We start from the raw sequence: 18,542 nt of genomic DNA on the forward strand, positions 1-18,542 counted from the left end.
GGCAGCGCCCCCCTCGCCCCGCTCAGCTCCTCCCCCCCTCAGGTCGCCCCTTGCCTTTGCTCTCGGTCGACACTCAGGCCTGCGTCCTCTTCGCACACGCTCGGCTCGGCTGCCCAGACGACACCCTGCGGGGGCCGGGACCCCCCCTTCTCGCCACGGGACAGCGAGGCTGAGTGAGGTCATCCCTACTGTGGAAATAACTTATGTTCTCGAGATCCTTGAAGTTCCTCTTAAGTGCTCGGTTTCTCCATGCATCTCGCTCAAGAGCTTAACCTCTCTTGAAATGCAGAATGATTTTTCCATGCTGTGTTCACTCGCTTTCAGCCAAGCTTTGCCTCCTCTGCTCGGGGCTCACCCTTTGTTCATGCTCTCCGTGGACTCAGGTCCCCTCAGTGTGGGAGAGTTTGTTTCACAGCTTATTTTCTTTCTCCTCTGCTCCTCTTGCCCTTTCGCTCCTTGCTCTTTCTCCCCTGTCCCCTTGCCAAAGGAAAGCACCAGCTGCCTAATCCAATCTTGTAGTCTACAATCATTTCTACCTTTGCTTTTAACCTCTAGCTGGCTGATATTTGTGAGTTGTCACAAAGACACAGTGCAGACCACGTGCTTGGATTTTTGCCGTAACCTTAGAAAACCGACTGAAGGGATACACTCACCCATTACAGGAGTGCATTTACTTCTCTGCACTCGTGACTTGTGCATCTTCTGCTCCTACCAGGAATGAAAAGCCATCAATATATTCTGACCTTGTGTTTGCATTAATACAGCAACTGTCTGGGGTGGAGACAAGGGGGGGCAATGGAGGTAGTGTGCTCCAACTCTGGTCTGTTGGTTTGGAAATGGTGAGTTCAGGCTATGATTGCTTTTTACAGAGGTTGCATTCCCCTAACTGCCTAAAATCTCATCAGTCCCTCTCAATAGATCTTTTCTGAGGAGGGATGTGTGTGTTAAAGATAATTCTGTTGGAAGCCCTAGGTATTTTAAGGTCGAATCCAAATTTAAGGACCACTGTTTACATGAGGGGAGAGAGCTGAAAGCTGGTTTGTCCTTTCTAGGTTTAGGATGATTGGTGGTTTTGACTTGGTAGGCAGTTTCAATCCATCCTGCCTTGGTGGATTCCAGACTTGGTCAAGAGCTCTGAAATGTTTTTTGCCATCCCTGAATTATGAAAGTGAACACCCTTTGGGAGGATGAGCATATCACAGGGGGAGACTGTAGTCTGCAGAGGACAAAACAGAATCACAGAGGGATTAAGGTTGAAAGGGACCTCTGGAGATCATCTAGTCCAGCTCCCCCCCGCTCAACCAAGGTCACCTAGAGCACGCTGCCCAGGACCACATCCAGACGGCTTCTGAATATCTCCAAGGAGGGAAACTCCACAACATCTCTAGACATCCTGCTCCAGTGCTCGCTCATAGTAAAAAAAAAAAAAGCTTTTCCTTATGTACAGCTGGCAATTCCTGTGTGCAACGCTTCTGTTGTTTTCTGGCTGTGCTGTTTTTTGTGCTTTTGTCTCTTACTCCTGTACATAACCATTAGATGATGCTGACACCTTTGTGACTCTGGATTTAAGGGCAGAAGGGAGACCTTGTCTTCTTCAGTTTTACTTGTGTTTTTTCTGAGTTGAGAGGTCCGTTGCTGGATGACACTCTGGAGCGTATTCCCATCAACAACAGCTGCAGCAAACACCACTGTTCAGCTCAATGCTGGGTAATTTCAGCAGCAACAATTGGCAAACAGAAGAGATCCTCAGCCATTAAGCTCTGGCTGGCTGGCTGCTTAAGTGACACCAAAAAAATACTAGAATGTTATCCAGACATTTACCTGGTGAGTGTTTCCTCACTGTGCCAGGGACTCCTCAGTTTTCTGGTCTCTTTCTCAGTAAATACACACCTGAGTGCAGACGAGGGGATTTACTGCTCATTGCTGTTAATTGCTGATTTGTAGGTGGGGACAGTACTCTGTCACTGTGGTTTGATTTCTGCAAAACCTAGTCACCCAGGTGGGCTCCAGTAGGTATAAAAGACTTGATTATCATCTTGATGGCTGTAGCATGCCCAGCATTACATGGTAGTAGAGCCTAGTTCATTGTTGCAGCTGGAAGTTATTTTTGATGTTAATTTCCATGTTTTAATGTTTGGCTAAACATACCAATAAACTGCTAGTGTCAGCAGCATTTTATCAGCATCTCTAGTTCTTTTGAATGCAAGGTTGGGCAGGACATGATTTCAGACCTCACTATAGAGAACTTCCATTTAGAAGAAATTGTTTTTTGTCATTTGAGATGGTTACGGGAAGTAGTATTAGAGCATTGTCACCCGCTGCGGTGGGAGTGACCAAGCTCTGATTTGCTATGCCACTATAATCCCCTGTTCTGTGATTTTTACTGTGAATGACACAACCTGTTGGGAGCTGGAACACCCCTCCTCCCCCAAACACACACCCAGTAGTTCCTCTCTTGCTGGGTAGTGATGGGTGCTGGCACTCAGCCAGCTTTGGGTTGTTCCAGATCTTTTGCTCTTGCTCCAAAGGCAAGAAAAAATTACACAACTAATTTGTGTTCCATATTGCCCTTATTGCCAGTTAGCCTCCTTGATCTAATGGCTCTTTTCAGCTTCGGGTGTATTCTCACTGGCTTTTTAGGTCCTCTCAGACGTGTTCAGGTATTGATCCCTCAGTACTCAGCACTGCTTAAAGAGCTTGGGGCACTGTTATTTGCCACATGAGCCTGTCCCCTGTCCTCTCTGGATTTAAACCTTCACACAGTTTCAGTGGCCCCAAAAATACAGATAAAGCAATACTTTTATCAAAATGGAAGGGACTTGTTTTGAGTCATTTAAGTTCTTTCACTTTACCATGGGAATTGGACTTGATGAAGTGTTAAGTGATACTGTACACAACGTTTACCTACATGTGTATACTTATCAGCAGTGTGAGGAAGACATATAGTTTAAAAGAAAAAAAAAGATTATGATATCTTTGCTGTTGGCTATGCTGTCATTTACTTGTTCATGAATGACTTGTTGCAAGATACTCCTTGTTTTACCTCTCTTGCTGGTGGTGTCTGTGGTGTCTGTGGGACCTTATTCCTATAAATGTTGGTAAAAGAATATTTTTATAAAGCTGTTAAACACACGACAAGATCCTTGACTGGATCATGAAAACTGTGTAGAGAGTTGTTACTTTTGCTTACCTCCCTGGTAACTATTGTCCACTGTGTCCTGAAGTCTTGTATCGGTATATGTCTTGGCTGTAATGCTTCCCTTTAATGCAGACAAACTGAATTTGAAAGCTTTTAAAAAGTTATGCAGTGGCTTGAATTCAAATGTTGGCATTAATAACATGGATTCCCTAGAAGAGCACCCCTAAACTTGTCTAACTGTAAAAACCCCTCCAGTGATGAGTGGTCTGAAATGTCATTGGTATTAGTGCTACCAACCAACCGACAACCACCCACTACAGCAAACAACCTCCATCCTGGCACCTGAGGTCTAGGAGCATCTGGACGGAAACTTTCAGATTGTTTTAAAAGAGGAAATTATGGGGGCTTGCAAATTCGGGCTATTTTTTTAACTAGGGAGGTGAGGGAGGGAAGGAAGAGGAAAGAAGCCAATGATAACTAAATCTGAAGCCCAACAAAAGCTGACCAGATTTGCCTGGATCTAGTTTTATTTTTATCCTTAAATCTTATACTATATAATTCTAAAGGGCAGGCCTACATGGCCAGTACCTGAGCAGGTACAGAGCAGCCTTAATGCTTTATGAACGATGGCTCTTTGCCATTGACTTGTGAAGTACTGTTTATTTTGTGAGGCTGAAATAAAACAAGTTATAAATTACTACTTGTGCATGGCAGTTGGTGAGAGTTAGTGCACTTTTGAGGGAGGAAAAAAGTGTATGTGTTGCTCTCTAGAAAAACGTCTGTAAGATTGGCCACAGGTATGTATTTCATGAAGTAACGGATTCAGGACAGAGCAGCGATGACTAGTCAGCAGCGCGGTGTTGCCCTCAAGTGGAGATTTTAGCAATATCCTAATTTTCTGTGTCGACCTGCACTAAGCACTTCTGAAGTTTTGTGATAGGCTTCAAGAAAGGCCCTTACAACCACACTGATTTTTACCTTTTATGCAGTTTAAAAAATAAATAAATAAAATAAAAATTGAAAGGCAGATTTGTTTGAATCGACTGGGAAAGATGGTGTGTTGCCTGATGAACCCTGAGTAACTTGTCATCTCCCGTCCGGTGTTGGGAAATTTGGAAAACAAACTTTAAAAGAAATGTTCTTGCTAAGCAAGGAAAATAACATAGAGTTTCAGTATACCCTCATGTTTGGATTATCGTGTCCCTTGAACTTAAACTGAGTGATATTAACTGCATCTTCAGATGTACTTGTTTGGCACAGCCACACAAGTTCTTCTGCATCTAAATTTTTGCCTCCTTTACTGTGGAAGCTCTATTAAATCAGTCAGCTACTGTTATGATTCTCACATTTTCCCAAATCCTTCACCATCACTTGGAGATCACAAGATGTAGCAAGCATGAGTTACAGGTTGGGATTTTATACTACCCACGTAGTCTCTTGATTAGAAAACTTTCCTCACTACACCCATACTACCAGGGATATCAGTTTCCTATAGGTCAGGGTCATTCCAGGTGTCCCCATTTGAAGCATCATTATCACTATCAGCCAATATCTACCAATCTACAGACCTAAATGAGCCATCCCTTACCACTGAGGCCATCTGTGGTGGTTTTTGCAGCTTCTTGTAGATTCACAGATCACCTGTGGCCCCTTCCCATAGCCCTCGTTCCCTAAAGTGATGAAGCCTTGTGATCCACTCACTTGCTCCTCCTATTGCTTGTACTCAGATGACTCTTGTGTAGTTGTGCCTACACAAGCTTACAAATCAGGCATATGATCTTGCAGTTCATCAATAAGAATCTGCAGCTTTTGGTTGCTGGTGATGGTGGTATTCATCTGTTTTCTCTACCTCTGCTAACTATCAAGTATTCCCCCATATGTGACTTGTTTTTTTCTTTTAATGCTTTTTGGAAGGCATGCCAAAGGAACTGCACAGCAGGTGCCACTCTTTCTCTCCTTCCACTTTGTACAATGTACAGTGTTTGTTAAAGGCATCCTCTAAATCAGACACATTACCTGGCAGAGCTCTCTCAGTCCAGCACTAGGTCTCTGGTCTTTCTGATCTATGTCTGGATGAGGGTACAAATCACCACCAGTTCCTTTACCTACTTTCCTCTTCAACATGCTTCCCATCAGTGAATCCTACAGAACCTGTCAACACATTTCCAAACACAGCCTTCAGCCCTGCAAAACTAGTCTGCTAGGCTCAGCTGGCATCAAAGTAGTACACACTTCATTAGGATCCCATAAGTTTCAAAATCTTCAGTTGCAATCACTCACAAAGGCCCTACGCACTGCATATTCAAAAATAAAGCAGACCTCGGGCCTTTTGTCTCTACTGCTATTCCAAACAACTATCAACCCTCAAGGATCCAACCAGTTATTATCTCCAGAACAACAAGTGTATGAGCTCTACTGGACAAAATCTTTTACATTCTCCACTATTTAAAGGTAGGGAAATTTGTGTAATAAAACAGTGAGAGATCTTACAGAAGAGGAAGATTATATTTATTTACAAAAGCTCTAAACCATGTCCTGAGAGCAGTGTCCTCCTTTATCTATACAGGCCATTCTTTTAACCTTTTGCTCTGCTGTTTCTTCCTGTGCTTTCACACATATTTCCATTTATACTTCACTCATATCAACCTTAGTATTTCTGTTACAGATCTCTGCACTAGGAGGTGCTCACTGTTTTTTGGTTCTCTGCATCTCTCAAGGCTATGCTTACAGACATTCATGACACATGCCTTTCTCTCTAACCAACGCTCTGCTATAGAGCAGTCCCTGCAGGCCCAAGGCTCAGCTCCCCTCCATGTCAGCCTGCCGTGGTGCAGTCACAGGCGAGCACTGCCCTGTCTCCCACTTGGGCTGGAGGGACCACGTCCTCTCCAACCAGCCCCATGGGACAAATCCCCCCTATCACCTGCTGTGGTGGCACAGGGACTGCACACATATTGGCATCCACAGCCTTGCTCCAGCAGGCAGCTACCCCTGCCAGTCTCCATGCACTGCAAAGCAGACAGAGAGGTGAGAGGGGGTCCTCAGTTTCTCCCAAGCCAAGGTTCCATCTCTGTACTCCCCCTCAGGTGACATAGGAGAGGTGTCCAAGTGTTGTACGTTCCCTTTTCCCTCATAGAGGATCAAATCAGAGCCAAAAATTATTAGAACACCTTTTCCTCATTAGGATGTTACTCTTAACAGACTTCAGCTGTTATTACCAGCAGGTGATAACTAGGCTCACAACATACTCACTCACTCACATAGGTCATGCACTTGCTTTCAGAGCTATACAGGGACAGCAGGACCCAGGAGGCTGACCCCAGCTGCTGCCTGAGGAATGGACAGTTGCACCAATGTGCCAGAGGCTTCTAGGAAGGCATTTGTAAAGTCCCTCAGGATCTGCTCTTCCACCGGGTACAGGACTGGTGGGATTATCCCATAGTCTATCTTCACAGAGCAGTCACTGCCTCCTTGGATATGGTCTGTGTTATGCAGTGGCTGTTGATGTTAGTGCGTGCTGGTGGCTTTGGACAGATTCGGCAGACTCACGGTGTCCTGAGTTTATCACTTCTTGCAGATTCAACAGCACTGCTAGTCCCTAGAGCTTATCAGTTCTTGGGAGACTTCCACCCACTATCTCACAGCACATACTTTTCCTCTCTTCTCTGTTGTTTTCTGGGAACTATTTTTCCACCCACCCCACCCATACCCATTCACAGGGGAAGGGCCTCTAGGACACAAGATTTCACCCCTGAGCAGCATGGCTGGGAAGGTGCACTGTCTTGTGAGAGGTCTCGGGTACCAACTGCTGGATACATGGCTGAGGCTGGTGGTAAAGAAAGGCTCAGACATTTTCAGATCATCCTCTTGATGAGGATCAGGGGGTGGCCAAAGCCATGGCACTGTTAGGGCGGTGTGGGGCACACCAGACAAGCCACAGGGATCCTGCTCACAAACAGGGCAGGACACCAGCGTTGATGGAGCACTTCTGCACTGAGCTGCCAAGTGATTCCCCCTCAGCATGGCTGTTGGGCAAACCAGCCCAGCTTGCCTCAGACTGGTCCCTGGCTGCTCCAGTGAGGAGACCAGGAGGAATCAGGGCTGCTGAAGGACAAGTCCTGACACATGAAGCCACAGCTGAACCCTGCTGGCCTTCATGACTCTTCCCTTGAGACCTGGCTTTGTACTTTCACTTTCAGCTGCTTTCATTGGGTTTGGTATGAGGCCATTTCTTTTCAAGAGGACCCTCCTTTGGACTGTGGGTGCTGGTTACCCTGGGCTAGGAAGACCCTCTGTCCATGGTGGTAGCATCCTTGAGAGATCCCAAGGCAGAGATGTACAGCTCAGCAAGTATCCTCTTCAGCCACAGCTCTATAAACTCATTGCCACCTCAGTGACCTTCAGAGCTAAACTGAAAAGTTGAGACCTCACATTTGGAGACGTAACCCCCCAAGCTTGGGGAAGAGGAGAGGGCTCCTTATCTCCCGCTGAGCCTGTCTTCTCCTCCTTCTTCAGGACAGCAGCGGGCATGGGGAGCAGACCCTGGCCTGAGGCCCAAGTTCACACAGGCCCTCCTTTACTTGCTGTGCCACGGAGCCAGGGCTCCCACAGTCACTCCCAGCTGTTGGGGCTGGCCCTGCAGACCTGCAGAGAAAGACTGCTGCCACACTGTGCTGGGGCTGTTCTCCACCAATGAGCCAAGGACCAAGGCCACCACACTGTCTATACCTCTATCCTCCACTTTCCTGTGCCCAGCACAGGCCTGCATGCTCATCTTCTCTTGTTCCTTCCCCTTTCCTGAACAGACTCAGTGTTAGGAGCTGTCAGCCCACCTGGACTCTGACAAGGCCCCAAACCTCATGAGCCACAGCAGCTCTGCCTGTCTGTGCAGGGGAAAGGGTGACTGTGGGAGCAGAAGCGGCAGTGGTACATGGGGGCTACTCCACTATTGCGGCCAATCTGGCAGGATAGCAGTGTTCCCCAGGACAAAGACGCATGTGCTCCTGAAGGCTGAGCCCAGCCAGATACTCCTGCAGGACCTACAGACTACAGGCCTGTCAGCCTCACCTCCATCCCGGGAAAGGTGATGGAACAGCTCATCGTGGAGGGCATCACTAAGCATCTGGAGGACAAGAAGGTATCAGGAGTAGTCAGCACAGATTCACCAAAGGGAATCCAAGGGATAGCATTCTATGATGGAATGACTGGCTAGGGTAGATGAGGGGAGAGCAGTGGATGTTGTCTCCCTGGACTTCAGCTTTTGACTGTCTCCCATCACATCCTCGTAGACAAGCTTAGGAAGTGTGGGCTAGATGAGTGGACGGTGAGGTGGATTGAGAACTGGCTGGATGGCCGAGCTCAGAGGGTTGTGGTGAATGGCGCAGAGTCAAGTTGGAGGCCTGTGGCTAGCGGTGTCCTCCAGGGGTCGGTACTGGGTCCAGTCTTGTTCAATATATTCATCAATGACCTGGAGGAAGGGACAGAGTGCACCCTCAGCAAGTTTGCTGATGAGACTAAACTGGGGGGAGAGGCTAACACACCAGAAGACTGTGCTGCCATTCAGAGGCACCTGGACAGGCTGGAGAGGTGGGCGGAGAGGAACCTCCTGAAGTTCAACAAAGGCAAGTGCAAGGTCCTGCACCTAGGCAGGAATAATCCCAGGCACCAGGACAGGCTGGGGGTTGACCTGCTGGAAAGTAGCTCTGCCGAGAAGGACCTGGGAGTGCTGGTGGACAACAAGTTAACCATGAGCCAGCAGTGTGCCCTTGTGGCCAAGAAGGCCCATGGTATGCTGGGGTGCATGAGGCAGAGTGTTGCCAGCAGGTGGAGGGAGGTGATCCTGCCCCTCTCCTCAGTCCTGGTGAGGCCTCCCCTGGAGGACTGTGTCCAGTTCTGGGCTCCCCAGTACAAGAGAGACATGGCACTCCTGGAGTGAGACCAGTGGAGGGCTACAAAGATGATGAGGGGACTGGAGCATCTCTCCTATGAGGAAAGGCTGAGAGAGTTGGGCCTGTTCAGTCTGGAGAAGAGAAGACTTCGGGGGGGGGGGGGGAGGAGGGAGGTATGTGATCAGTGTGGATAAGTGTCTGAAGGGAGGATGTCAAGAGGATGGGGCCTCTTAGGTTCTTAGTGAAAGACCATTAAAAAACACCAGAATCTTTAAAATATCCTAGAGGTTTTACTTACTGAGCATTAACTCAAGGAAAAAAGTTCATAATCTGAAGAATACAGCGTTCCCACTTATTACACCATGTCCCCATTTTGGGGACATTACAGGGTTTTCTGTCAAACAGTAGATCACAGAGGCTCTGCTGTGCTGAAGGCACTGCACCATTTCAAACTTGCAAATGGGCCACAGCACACACCAGAGGCTTTTTGGCTCACTTGCAGGGCACGCTCACCTACGTATACCACTACCTGCATGCACAGCCACTGCTTTCACCACACAAGCATGCAGTTCGCCATTGCCATCTAGCAACAAACCCATGCTTTAAAAAACCAAACCTGCTGTTGCAAACCTGCAAATACATTGCCCACCAGAACAATTTGGTACGTTTACTGTTAACAAAGAATTTCCCACAGAGATTCATATTCCCTGCACTTCTCTACTCCTCTGAAGCGGGATAGAGGACTTATTTTTGTGGTGGAAAGCTTGCCCAGTTCTGTCCATGGAAAGCAGTACCAGGAGCTGTCTCAGGCTTGCTACATGCCAACATCCAGGTTTAGGAATGAGACACTGCTGTATAACTCTGACGAGACCTGGTTTCTTTCCAGGGTGCAGGACTGACTGGGCAGTGGGGATGGTGGACTCTCCTCTGTCAAAGGCTCACTCTCTATGCTCCTGAGAAAGGAAAGAAAACACAGATGCTATTTGCAAACTGCTTCTAATGCTAGCCCCCTCCCATCCAAATGGACTGTAGCAGTGACCACAAATATTTGCCATCTCTTTGCACAGTTTCAAAAGGAATATGAAGTAAGATTTTTTTTTTTTTAATTGTCTGAAGTTTGACATTATCTTAACTTCTCTCACAGATTAAACAGTTAGTTTCATTGGGCTGAGGTTTAGGAGTGTTCTTCCTATTATGATTTCTTGTTCTGACTTTTCTCTATACTGAGTTTGTGATGATGTCAAACAGGTAACTTGCATGTAAATACCTAAAAGTCCTCAACAGTAGATCCATATACCCAGGAAATTGATGGATCACGGACAACCTCATAAACTGTTTTGTTTTCATTATTACATAATAATACTTAATCAAAATGTATCTTATGATGACATATATTATCTACTATCCAAGAATCCCACCCCAGCCTTTTGTCAGTCTTGGCAAAGACATTCCTGTCTGCCTCCTGACACTGAGAGCTTAAAACTACTGTATTATGATTTTCCTTTTTCCGATTGATTGTGTATTTTGGTATTCTTCAGCAAAAGATGGCTCTAACCTGCCTTTCCTTCCCATTTCCCCCCATTTTTGGTGGTGTGGAAGAGCTGTACATTGAAGTATGGCTGAACCATCACTGCTTGGGGAAATCCTCTGCATGAAGCCAAGGAGCATCTCAAAAAAACACCTCCACGAACTATCTCTAAAAGCTCTAAGTGTGACAATAAGAAAACAGGAAAGCAGAATACTGAAATGAAGTTAGTGTCTAGTCACAAAAGGCTGAAGATATGAAGGTTCAGATGCCGTCAATGAATGATCATGAAAACTGTAGTCTGCCATGACCCATAGCAAGAGGCAAAGTGATCTTAGGCAGGGGCACACTGTATTTTTGGGGCTGGCAAGTCCACTTCGAAGGGAACCAGCAGAATGCTAAGATGGCTCTGCTCCTGCCTGAGCTGTTGTGGTTCTCCAGCCTGAGACATGTGACCTGCTCCTGGCTGGAGCGCCAAGCTCAGGAAAGCACAATGCCAAAAGGATGGAAGGGGACTTTCCTCTTCAAGCACTGTTCTGCCACAGGCACCAGTAGCAGAGATATCACTCATACGGTCCATGGTCCTGGAAACCATTTCCCACAGGAGAGCCTACACTATAACATTGTGAAAGTCAGCCTGAAGGCTGATGAGCACATCCTACTTCAGGTCACAGGGAGCAAAACACCTCCTTTGTCACATGCTATGATGAAGGTAGCTCCCCACACCAGCTCATGGGATGCAAGGCCCTCTTACCCCACCTTCTTGACCTGCAGGGAAGGGCATGAATTAAAATTCTGGGCCTCTATGGGACTATCCTGTCTTGCAGCCAAAAAGCACACGTGCAGGACATAGCTGGCAGTCTCACACACACACATACACGCCTATTCAGATGCACAAAGGAGGGGCAAAACGCACAAGAACGCAGACAACACCAAGGGTGAAGAAAATTTGGAGGCTGGTAATGGAGCTGAAAGTAGAGTAGGCATTGCTGTATGATTCTGAGAAGCTGGGGCAGTGGAGGAGACTGGGAGGGTAGCAGGATAAGGGCTGCTTAGATATACACACAAAAAGAGGTGTGCAATGAAGGAATTCTTGTGTAAGGCAGATTTAGGGGAAGGAGAGAATATAACACAGGCTGGGGAGAAAGACAGAGAATAGGGAGCTCCAAGGGGGAGAGCTGATCTGGGATATTTCAGCTGGTGGAAGGGTCTAGCACAGAAAATGAAGGATTTTAGATGGGGAGTTCATGACTGAAAGTGATAAAAGGAACAGGAAAGATTGGTGGTAAGAGGAGCACGTGAATGACCAAGAGGATTTGTCTGTAGCTTGCCAGCAGTGTAATGAGTGTTGCTGTGTGAAGGCTTTGCCCCTGAGCAGCAAGGCACCATCCAGCAGCACTGCACAGTGTGTCTCAAGGAGGACTTACAGCACGGTATTGAACTTCCTGCGCAAGAGGTAATCTATGACATCAGGGTCTGTCTGAAATAGTCTCCTTAAGATGTCATGTTGCATTTCTGGAGAGACCTAGGAGAGATATATACATATACATGGCACCTTCTCTCCGAGAGGAAAACTAACAAAGATAACCAAGGCCATAAGCTGCAAGGCCAAAGGGTCTCCATATCAATACTTGCTCACAAACACTCTGTATTGGTGTCACGCTCCCCACATCTCTCAGGAAGTCTGTACGGGATCCCATTCCATGCTCTTTCCACACTAACCCCCAGTTCATTGTCTCCCTGTAGATATGGGGGAAATTGTTTCAAGGCTTTTCAGGGGCCTGAGATGTCACACTCCCATACATCCACAGGAAATGGCCATTTCTGGTATTTCTCTGGAATTTCCCAGGTCTCCTCCCAAAACCAGGACCAGAAGTGCTCGATGTATACTCTGCTCATCCAGAATGTTTATTCTGTGGTTTGGAAACAGCTACACAGTTCCAATTAGGTTGTTCCCAAGGAGAATAGCCTCTGCAGAAGCACTACAGCACAGCACCCATCTGCATCACGTTCTCAGGGGACTGCTTTGGAGTGCCTGAGTCCACGTAAAGTACCCCATGCGACCTCTTTGGCTGCGGTCCTCCCTGCAAACCCTGCAGGGCTATTTGTACTCATCTGCTACCCCCACCTCATAATCTGTACCAAGTGACCCATCCTGTGCTCATGTACAGCATTGCACCTCTTCCTGTTCTTCTCCATAAGCATCACCAGAAAGGTGAGGAGAAGCATTGGGCCTAGAGGGGAGGGGGGGGTTCCCAGTCTATTATGCCTCCCCGATACCTGCTTTGAACAAGGACGGAGCAGAAAGTGCCACAGTGAAGGCTTAAAGTCCACCTGAACAACTGGCCAGAGCAGGACTTCCTTAGGCCACAGTCACAGGCTGTCCAGCATCTGCTCCATGACTGCTCCTGGGATGTCTTTTCATCAGAGGGATTGTGAGCCCAAAAGCCCCTCACTCACCAGCCCCAGAGTACAACATGGGCTTGCAGGAGACAGTAGGAAAGCAGGTGGATTAGGAGAGAAGGACAGCTGTCCCTTGATCCAAATCAGGCACTTGGCGGGCAGTCAAGTTGGGCTGTTTGGGCCCCATCCAAGCTACAACAGAGCCATAGTGCTGGAGCTCTGTCTCCATCCCTTGCCCTGGCACTGCTAGCTCTACTTCCTGAACAGCTGGTCTCCCAGGTAAAAGCACTCCCTGCCTGACACTGGTGGTCCAGACTCTCCATTTGAAGAGCAGATCTGAAGTAATCCCACCTCCCACTACTCCCCCCCCTCCCACTGCCTCTCCCTACTTTTACTTCCTTGCCCTCATCAGTCTAAGGCTGCACTGCCTGCTCCCCACACCATCAACTTCCAGCTCCTTCCTGCATCTCCCGTTTTTTTTCCTTTTTCCCCCTTCACAGAGACACTGGGGAAGAAATAGGACTGAGGTTAACTGCCCCTACAGTTGTTGCTGGTTTGTGGTTTCCTGTCCCAACTAGCTTGATCAGCTATCACAAGGATGTTTCCATTGAGAGACGGAGAGAGGATATGTTCATGGCATGACCCAGCATTTATGCAGCCAGGTACAAGCCATCCTGAATTAATATTTACACCTGACATGAGGAATGGATCATATCTTTGCAAGCCAGCTCCAGTTGCCTGCTGCTAAGTGGGCTGTCTTTAGAAAAGACTTCAGAGGGGAAGAAGAGGCTAGAAAGGCCTGCTATGAGAAAACCTCACCTACCATAAACAAGGCCTGGTAGTGCTCAATCAACCTCTGGAGCACCCGTATGACAGCAGTGCTGTCTTCAATGTCCATGGCACTAGAGTCCTTCTCTCCAGGCTTCTCTTTCTGTAGAATGTTGGGGCCAAAGATTGTGGCCAAGTTTGAGACTGTCATTTTATTCCCAGGAATCTGGCAAGCAAGCACAGACAGAAATTGCAGATTACAGCTGCGGTGGCATGAAACATCCCTGGATACCCTAGCCCAACCCTGGACAGGGACATAAGCTACCATGTAAGGAAGAGATGTTGATGTCCAGTCTGGTCACAGGGCCAGCACAAAAGGTTTGTGGTGCTGGAGCACACTTTCTCCCTTTCCTTGCATCAGGGACTCCATTCCCATTTAACTCACTTTCAAAACCCATACCAGAAGGTAACAGCCAGCATTTCTACATCATCTTATACTACGGGACAAAGCCTTTGTATCATGCCGAGACTTAGAGCTCTAATTGTCCAGAGAAACCAAAATCATCCTCAGTATATGATAACAAATTCTTTATGAAAATTGGAGGTGGAAAAACAAAATTAGGCCACAAAAAAAGGCCTGAGCAGACACACAGCCAGGCCTCTCTGGGGTTATTGTGACCCAGAAAATCGCTTAGCTAGACTGAGAGAGACCCAAAAGAAAGGATGCAGCATAGAGGAGGGGATTTAGTTACGATTTTGTTTTTGTTTTATCTCTATTTCTCTCTTTTTTCTTCTTCTATGCTTTAAAGTGTTGTCTGTCCCAGTTTCTGTAAAGCTGTCCTTCCCACAGACACAGGCAGGATGAGCATGGGAATCCAACTCAATAACCTTTGGGAATTCATGACACTTGTATGTTGTTTCATCTTAGAAAAAAATGGACTGCCAAAAAAACTTCCTGAAAATTTGAAACAAAGGGTTTCTGACTTGTTTTTTCTTAATGAAATATTGTAGCTTCTCTAGTCAGTCTGATATTTCCTTCCAGTCCCTTTAGTGGGGAAATAAATGTTAAAATGTTCAAAGACAAGGCAGGATATGCTTTTTCAGATCAAAGGACATATTTTCCTGAACTGGTTTTTCATTTCATTGAGATTTACCCTAGAATTTTTTCCCCTGTTTGGTTTTGACCAACAAAATGAAATAATTCCTTCTTTATGCAGTTGACCCTTTCGGGCCAGCCTTACCTCTTGGCCATCAGGGCCCTGGGAGCTCTCGGCATGCTGGGCCACCTCATTGAGGAACTGTAGAAGCCGGTACAGTGTGTCGCTGTGGCAGGGTGGCAGCAGGAAGAGCAGCAACTGGAGTGTGGCAAGCTGCACTGGGCCCTCCATGGCTAGGCAGAAAGCAGCCTGTTATATAGCACAATTCCCATCCTGCCTGGTACACATTTCCAGCTGGACAGCCTTAGACACATCTTGCCCATAGTTTAAATCCATAAGATCTGGAGGGAGCCAGACTGTGTCCTACCCTTTAGTTAAAAGCATGTGATTCTGGCCAATATTTCATCCTGTACAGGCAGGCATAAGCACTCTAAGAGACCCCAGAAAGGGCTGCGATGTGATTGTGTTTGGTACTGTGCAGCCCCGTAGCCAAAGACTGTCCTGGACTGGAAGGACTATAATCCCGTTATAAAACAGAGAGACCACAGACTGCAACAACCGTACACAGCAATGCCAGGCAGCACGTTGCTAATCCTAACACCACTAGGCAGTATTTGTGAAGAGAAGTTGTAAGAAAGGCTCTGGATAACAAATATTCGAAAAATTATACACGGTATGACAGGAATTTTCATGGTTTTGCCATGGTTTTCATGGTTTGTCCACCTGCAGCCCAGGGTTATTTGGCTTTTATATTGACAAAATTTACAGTAGAAAACAATGTAGCCTCACTGCACTGATGGCAATACAGAGCTGGCAGGGGAGGAGGGCAGGGAGACAGCAAACACTCAGTGAGCCCAGGTTACAGACAATGCCTGAAAAAAATAGTATGTGATGCAACATGACAAGTTCAAAGCTCTACGTGATGGAGGAAAGGCAACAGAGGAAAGAATAGTAGGCGACGGACTACATGGCCCCACATCCCACTCTGGTGCCAGCTACAAGGAGAAGCTCCCTTGGATCACTTAAATAGAAAAGAATAGAAAGAATGGGCAAGATCTTTTTGTTTGGGTATGAGAACCTCAAACCAGACGTGAGCTGAGAAGTCGTTCAAGTCATGCATCCTAGCGATGATGAGAAAACAAAGGCATACATAACAGAGCACGCAATTAAACTGCAGCCCTATGATCTGCCAAATGTCACGGCCACCAAACGTCTGGATGGGCTTAAAAAGTGACTGGAAAAACAGATGGAAGAAAAACCCATTACAGGTTATTAAACATGAAAGCACAACCTCAGGCTCAGGAAATCTCTCACCTGGAGATCACTGGAAGATGTAAGAACATATTGAGGAAAATAATACTGTATATTCACCCTGTTTTTACACACTCCCCTAAGTGACCTGGAAATGGGATAGCAGTCCAGACCAGTCTTGGTCTGGCCATATGTGCTCACCTTTAGTGCTAAGCCTGGAAGATGTGGCTGTGGATGATAGGTTTCATATCTGCATATATCACTCCAAAACCAAGGTGTATTTCAGTACAGTGAACATTATGCAATCCTGTGAGGTTATTTGGAGCAAATGGCATGGCAAGCTCTATGAACCTTCTTATCTCCCAGGAATAAAATTATGAAGCCCATCTTTTAGCCAAAGTAACGCTCATTTCCACTGGGAAACATGTAGAGAAGATAGTTCATCCCAACAGTTCCTAATCATTTGCTTTCACCTAAAAAGTCCTTATAGGACAAAGGTACATCATTTAATCTCTCTTTTAGACTATAGACCTGCGTGAGAAACGCAGTGCACATTAATAGAAGATCAAAATACATCAAAAGTAACAGCTTAGCAGATCTGAGCAACAATTACAAACTCCCAACCCACAGGGAGAACTTACTGAGCTTGCCAAGCAAGCATCAAAGCCAGGACCAGCAGTAACTCAAACCTTTCCAGCAACCACAACAGCTTAGTATAATAACTACAGGGCTCCAGGAAGGTGCCATATGGCAGCATGCTGGGCACCACTGCCTCCTTTCGCAGACACCAACCATGGCTGCAGCCATCACACAACCTACCACCCCTTCCTCTGCAACCCACACTGGCCACCAGCCCAGCTGTGAACATGCAAGCAGGAAAGAGAATAGTCCATAAGCAGAGAAGAGCCAAACAGGGGTGAGCAGTACTAAAATACCAAGATGCAAAGCCAGCATGGCCCCTACAGAGAGACATCCTGTCCTGCAGACTTCCTGGAGTTCTCTGACGGATCAAGAAATGTGGGTAATATGGGTTGCTGGCATCTCCCTGAATTTCTAAAAGACTTTGGGCAAAGGTTCTCAAAGTTTTAAAGTAAATGACACAGCTGTGACACAAGCAGATCTGTTGGGGGATAAATAACTGATTAAAAGATGAGAAACACAGGTAGGAACAACTCCCATGGTGCTTGTTGTTCACAGCTTCTGTTGTTCAATGTGTTCCTTAATTAGCTCAAAGAAGTAAGCTGTGGCAGGGGAGAAAGCTTTTAGAAGCAAATGTCTGGCCTGGCCTTCTCTCCACCTTCAGATATTGATTCCTTCCTTGCATCTTCCTTATTCACATTTTTTACAAGCAGTGAGACCATCTTCTGAGGCCAGTGGTCTCAACACCGAACTCCCCTACCCCAGGATCCTGCAGTTTCACCACCCTACAGGCATCTGAGAATGGGACACAGGGGAACAGCTGGCCATATGTCTTCCGAAAGCATCTAAATCTCCAAAAAGTAAGAAGAGGGGTGATCCAGCTTGCGAGGTATCTCAGCTTTTGGTGGCTCCAGGAAGATGTGTCTCACCTACTTGGAACTGGTTAAGTTCAGGGTATCTAGAAATGCCCTGGATTAGTCATTTCTGGCTTTCCCTTGAGTTAAGAAGTATGACACAAAACCATTACTGATCAATATGTTGACACAACATGCTGCTCTACTGTGATCCTGCTGAGGGCAGACAACCCGCAGTGTGTGGGGAAGGGTAGAGCAGGGCTGGTTGTCAAAAGCATGTCAAATGCCACAAGAGCACACACTGCCCAGGATGATGCTATGGGAGGGGGGCAGACTCTCAGCAGAGCTATGTCCCTCCCAGTCTACGTAGTTTGAGTTCTCAGTGATGTTATTTCTTCTCTCTCTTTTCCAACCACTCATAGGGATGTCTGTCAGATCAATCAAGGCAGTCGCTCTTCCAGTGACTTGGTATAACATCTCTTCCTCCTATTTACATTTCATGTTTCATTTTCCTACCTGTTCTCCACATATGCTGTTTACTCGGAGCTCAGCTCAGGCACATACACCTGCTTAAGAACAATTTGTTTTCTTATTTCCTTTTCCTTTTCCTAAGTGGAAAGTTTTGCTTTCTATGGGTTTCCTGGAAATAAATAGCACTAGATTTTTTTTTTTTTACTAAATTTTGCACACAACAGAGCAAGAGGAGAAACTGCCTTCCTCTTTACAGATCTGATGTGTTTCACCCACTTTATAAGACACTCATCATAGGGATTCACCCTGTGTTCTCAGAGAACTCACAAACCATGTTATTTTTGAGAAACAGTGATCTATCACAGCCTAGGATGTATCTTGCTTAAGGTGGAGGTGAACTGAGCTTCAAATACATCTGTGCATCCCACTTTCAGCTCTTTCATTGAC

The 18,542-nt window shown here is 46.6% G+C and overlaps 1 protein-coding gene across 6 annotated transcripts in view; it reads right to left on the reverse strand.

Annotated features, from left to right (window-relative positions):
• Positions 1-54: 54 nt before the first annotated feature.
• ARHGAP36 (Rho GTPase activating protein 36) overlaps positions 55-18,542 on the reverse strand; it is a 33,773-nt gene continuing 15,285 nt past the window's right edge. For 5 of the 6 annotated variants that reach the window (XM_009673047.2, XM_068957171.1, XM_068957174.1 and 2 more), the window contains 4 exons: positions 14,965-15,113; positions 13,779-13,949; positions 11,980-12,077; positions 9,298-9,980 (listed from right to left, as the gene is read on the reverse strand). In XM_009673047.2, the coding sequence (XP_009671342.2) occupies positions 9,842-9,980; positions 11,980-12,077; positions 13,779-13,949; positions 14,965-15,113 (557 nt within the window). In that variant the 3' untranslated portion in view covers positions 9,298-9,841. Of the gene's footprint in view, positions 8,607-9,297; positions 9,981-11,979; positions 12,078-13,778; positions 13,950-14,964; positions 15,114-18,542 lie in introns of those variants that run through there. The other variant, XM_068957170.1, reaches the window with a different exon arrangement.

This window comes from Struthio camelus, chromosome 11 (genome assembly GCF_040807025.1).
Source record: "Struthio camelus isolate bStrCam1 chromosome 11, bStrCam1.hap1, whole genome shotgun sequence".
NCBI lineage: Eukaryota > Metazoa > Chordata > Aves > Struthioniformes > Struthionidae > Struthio > Struthio camelus.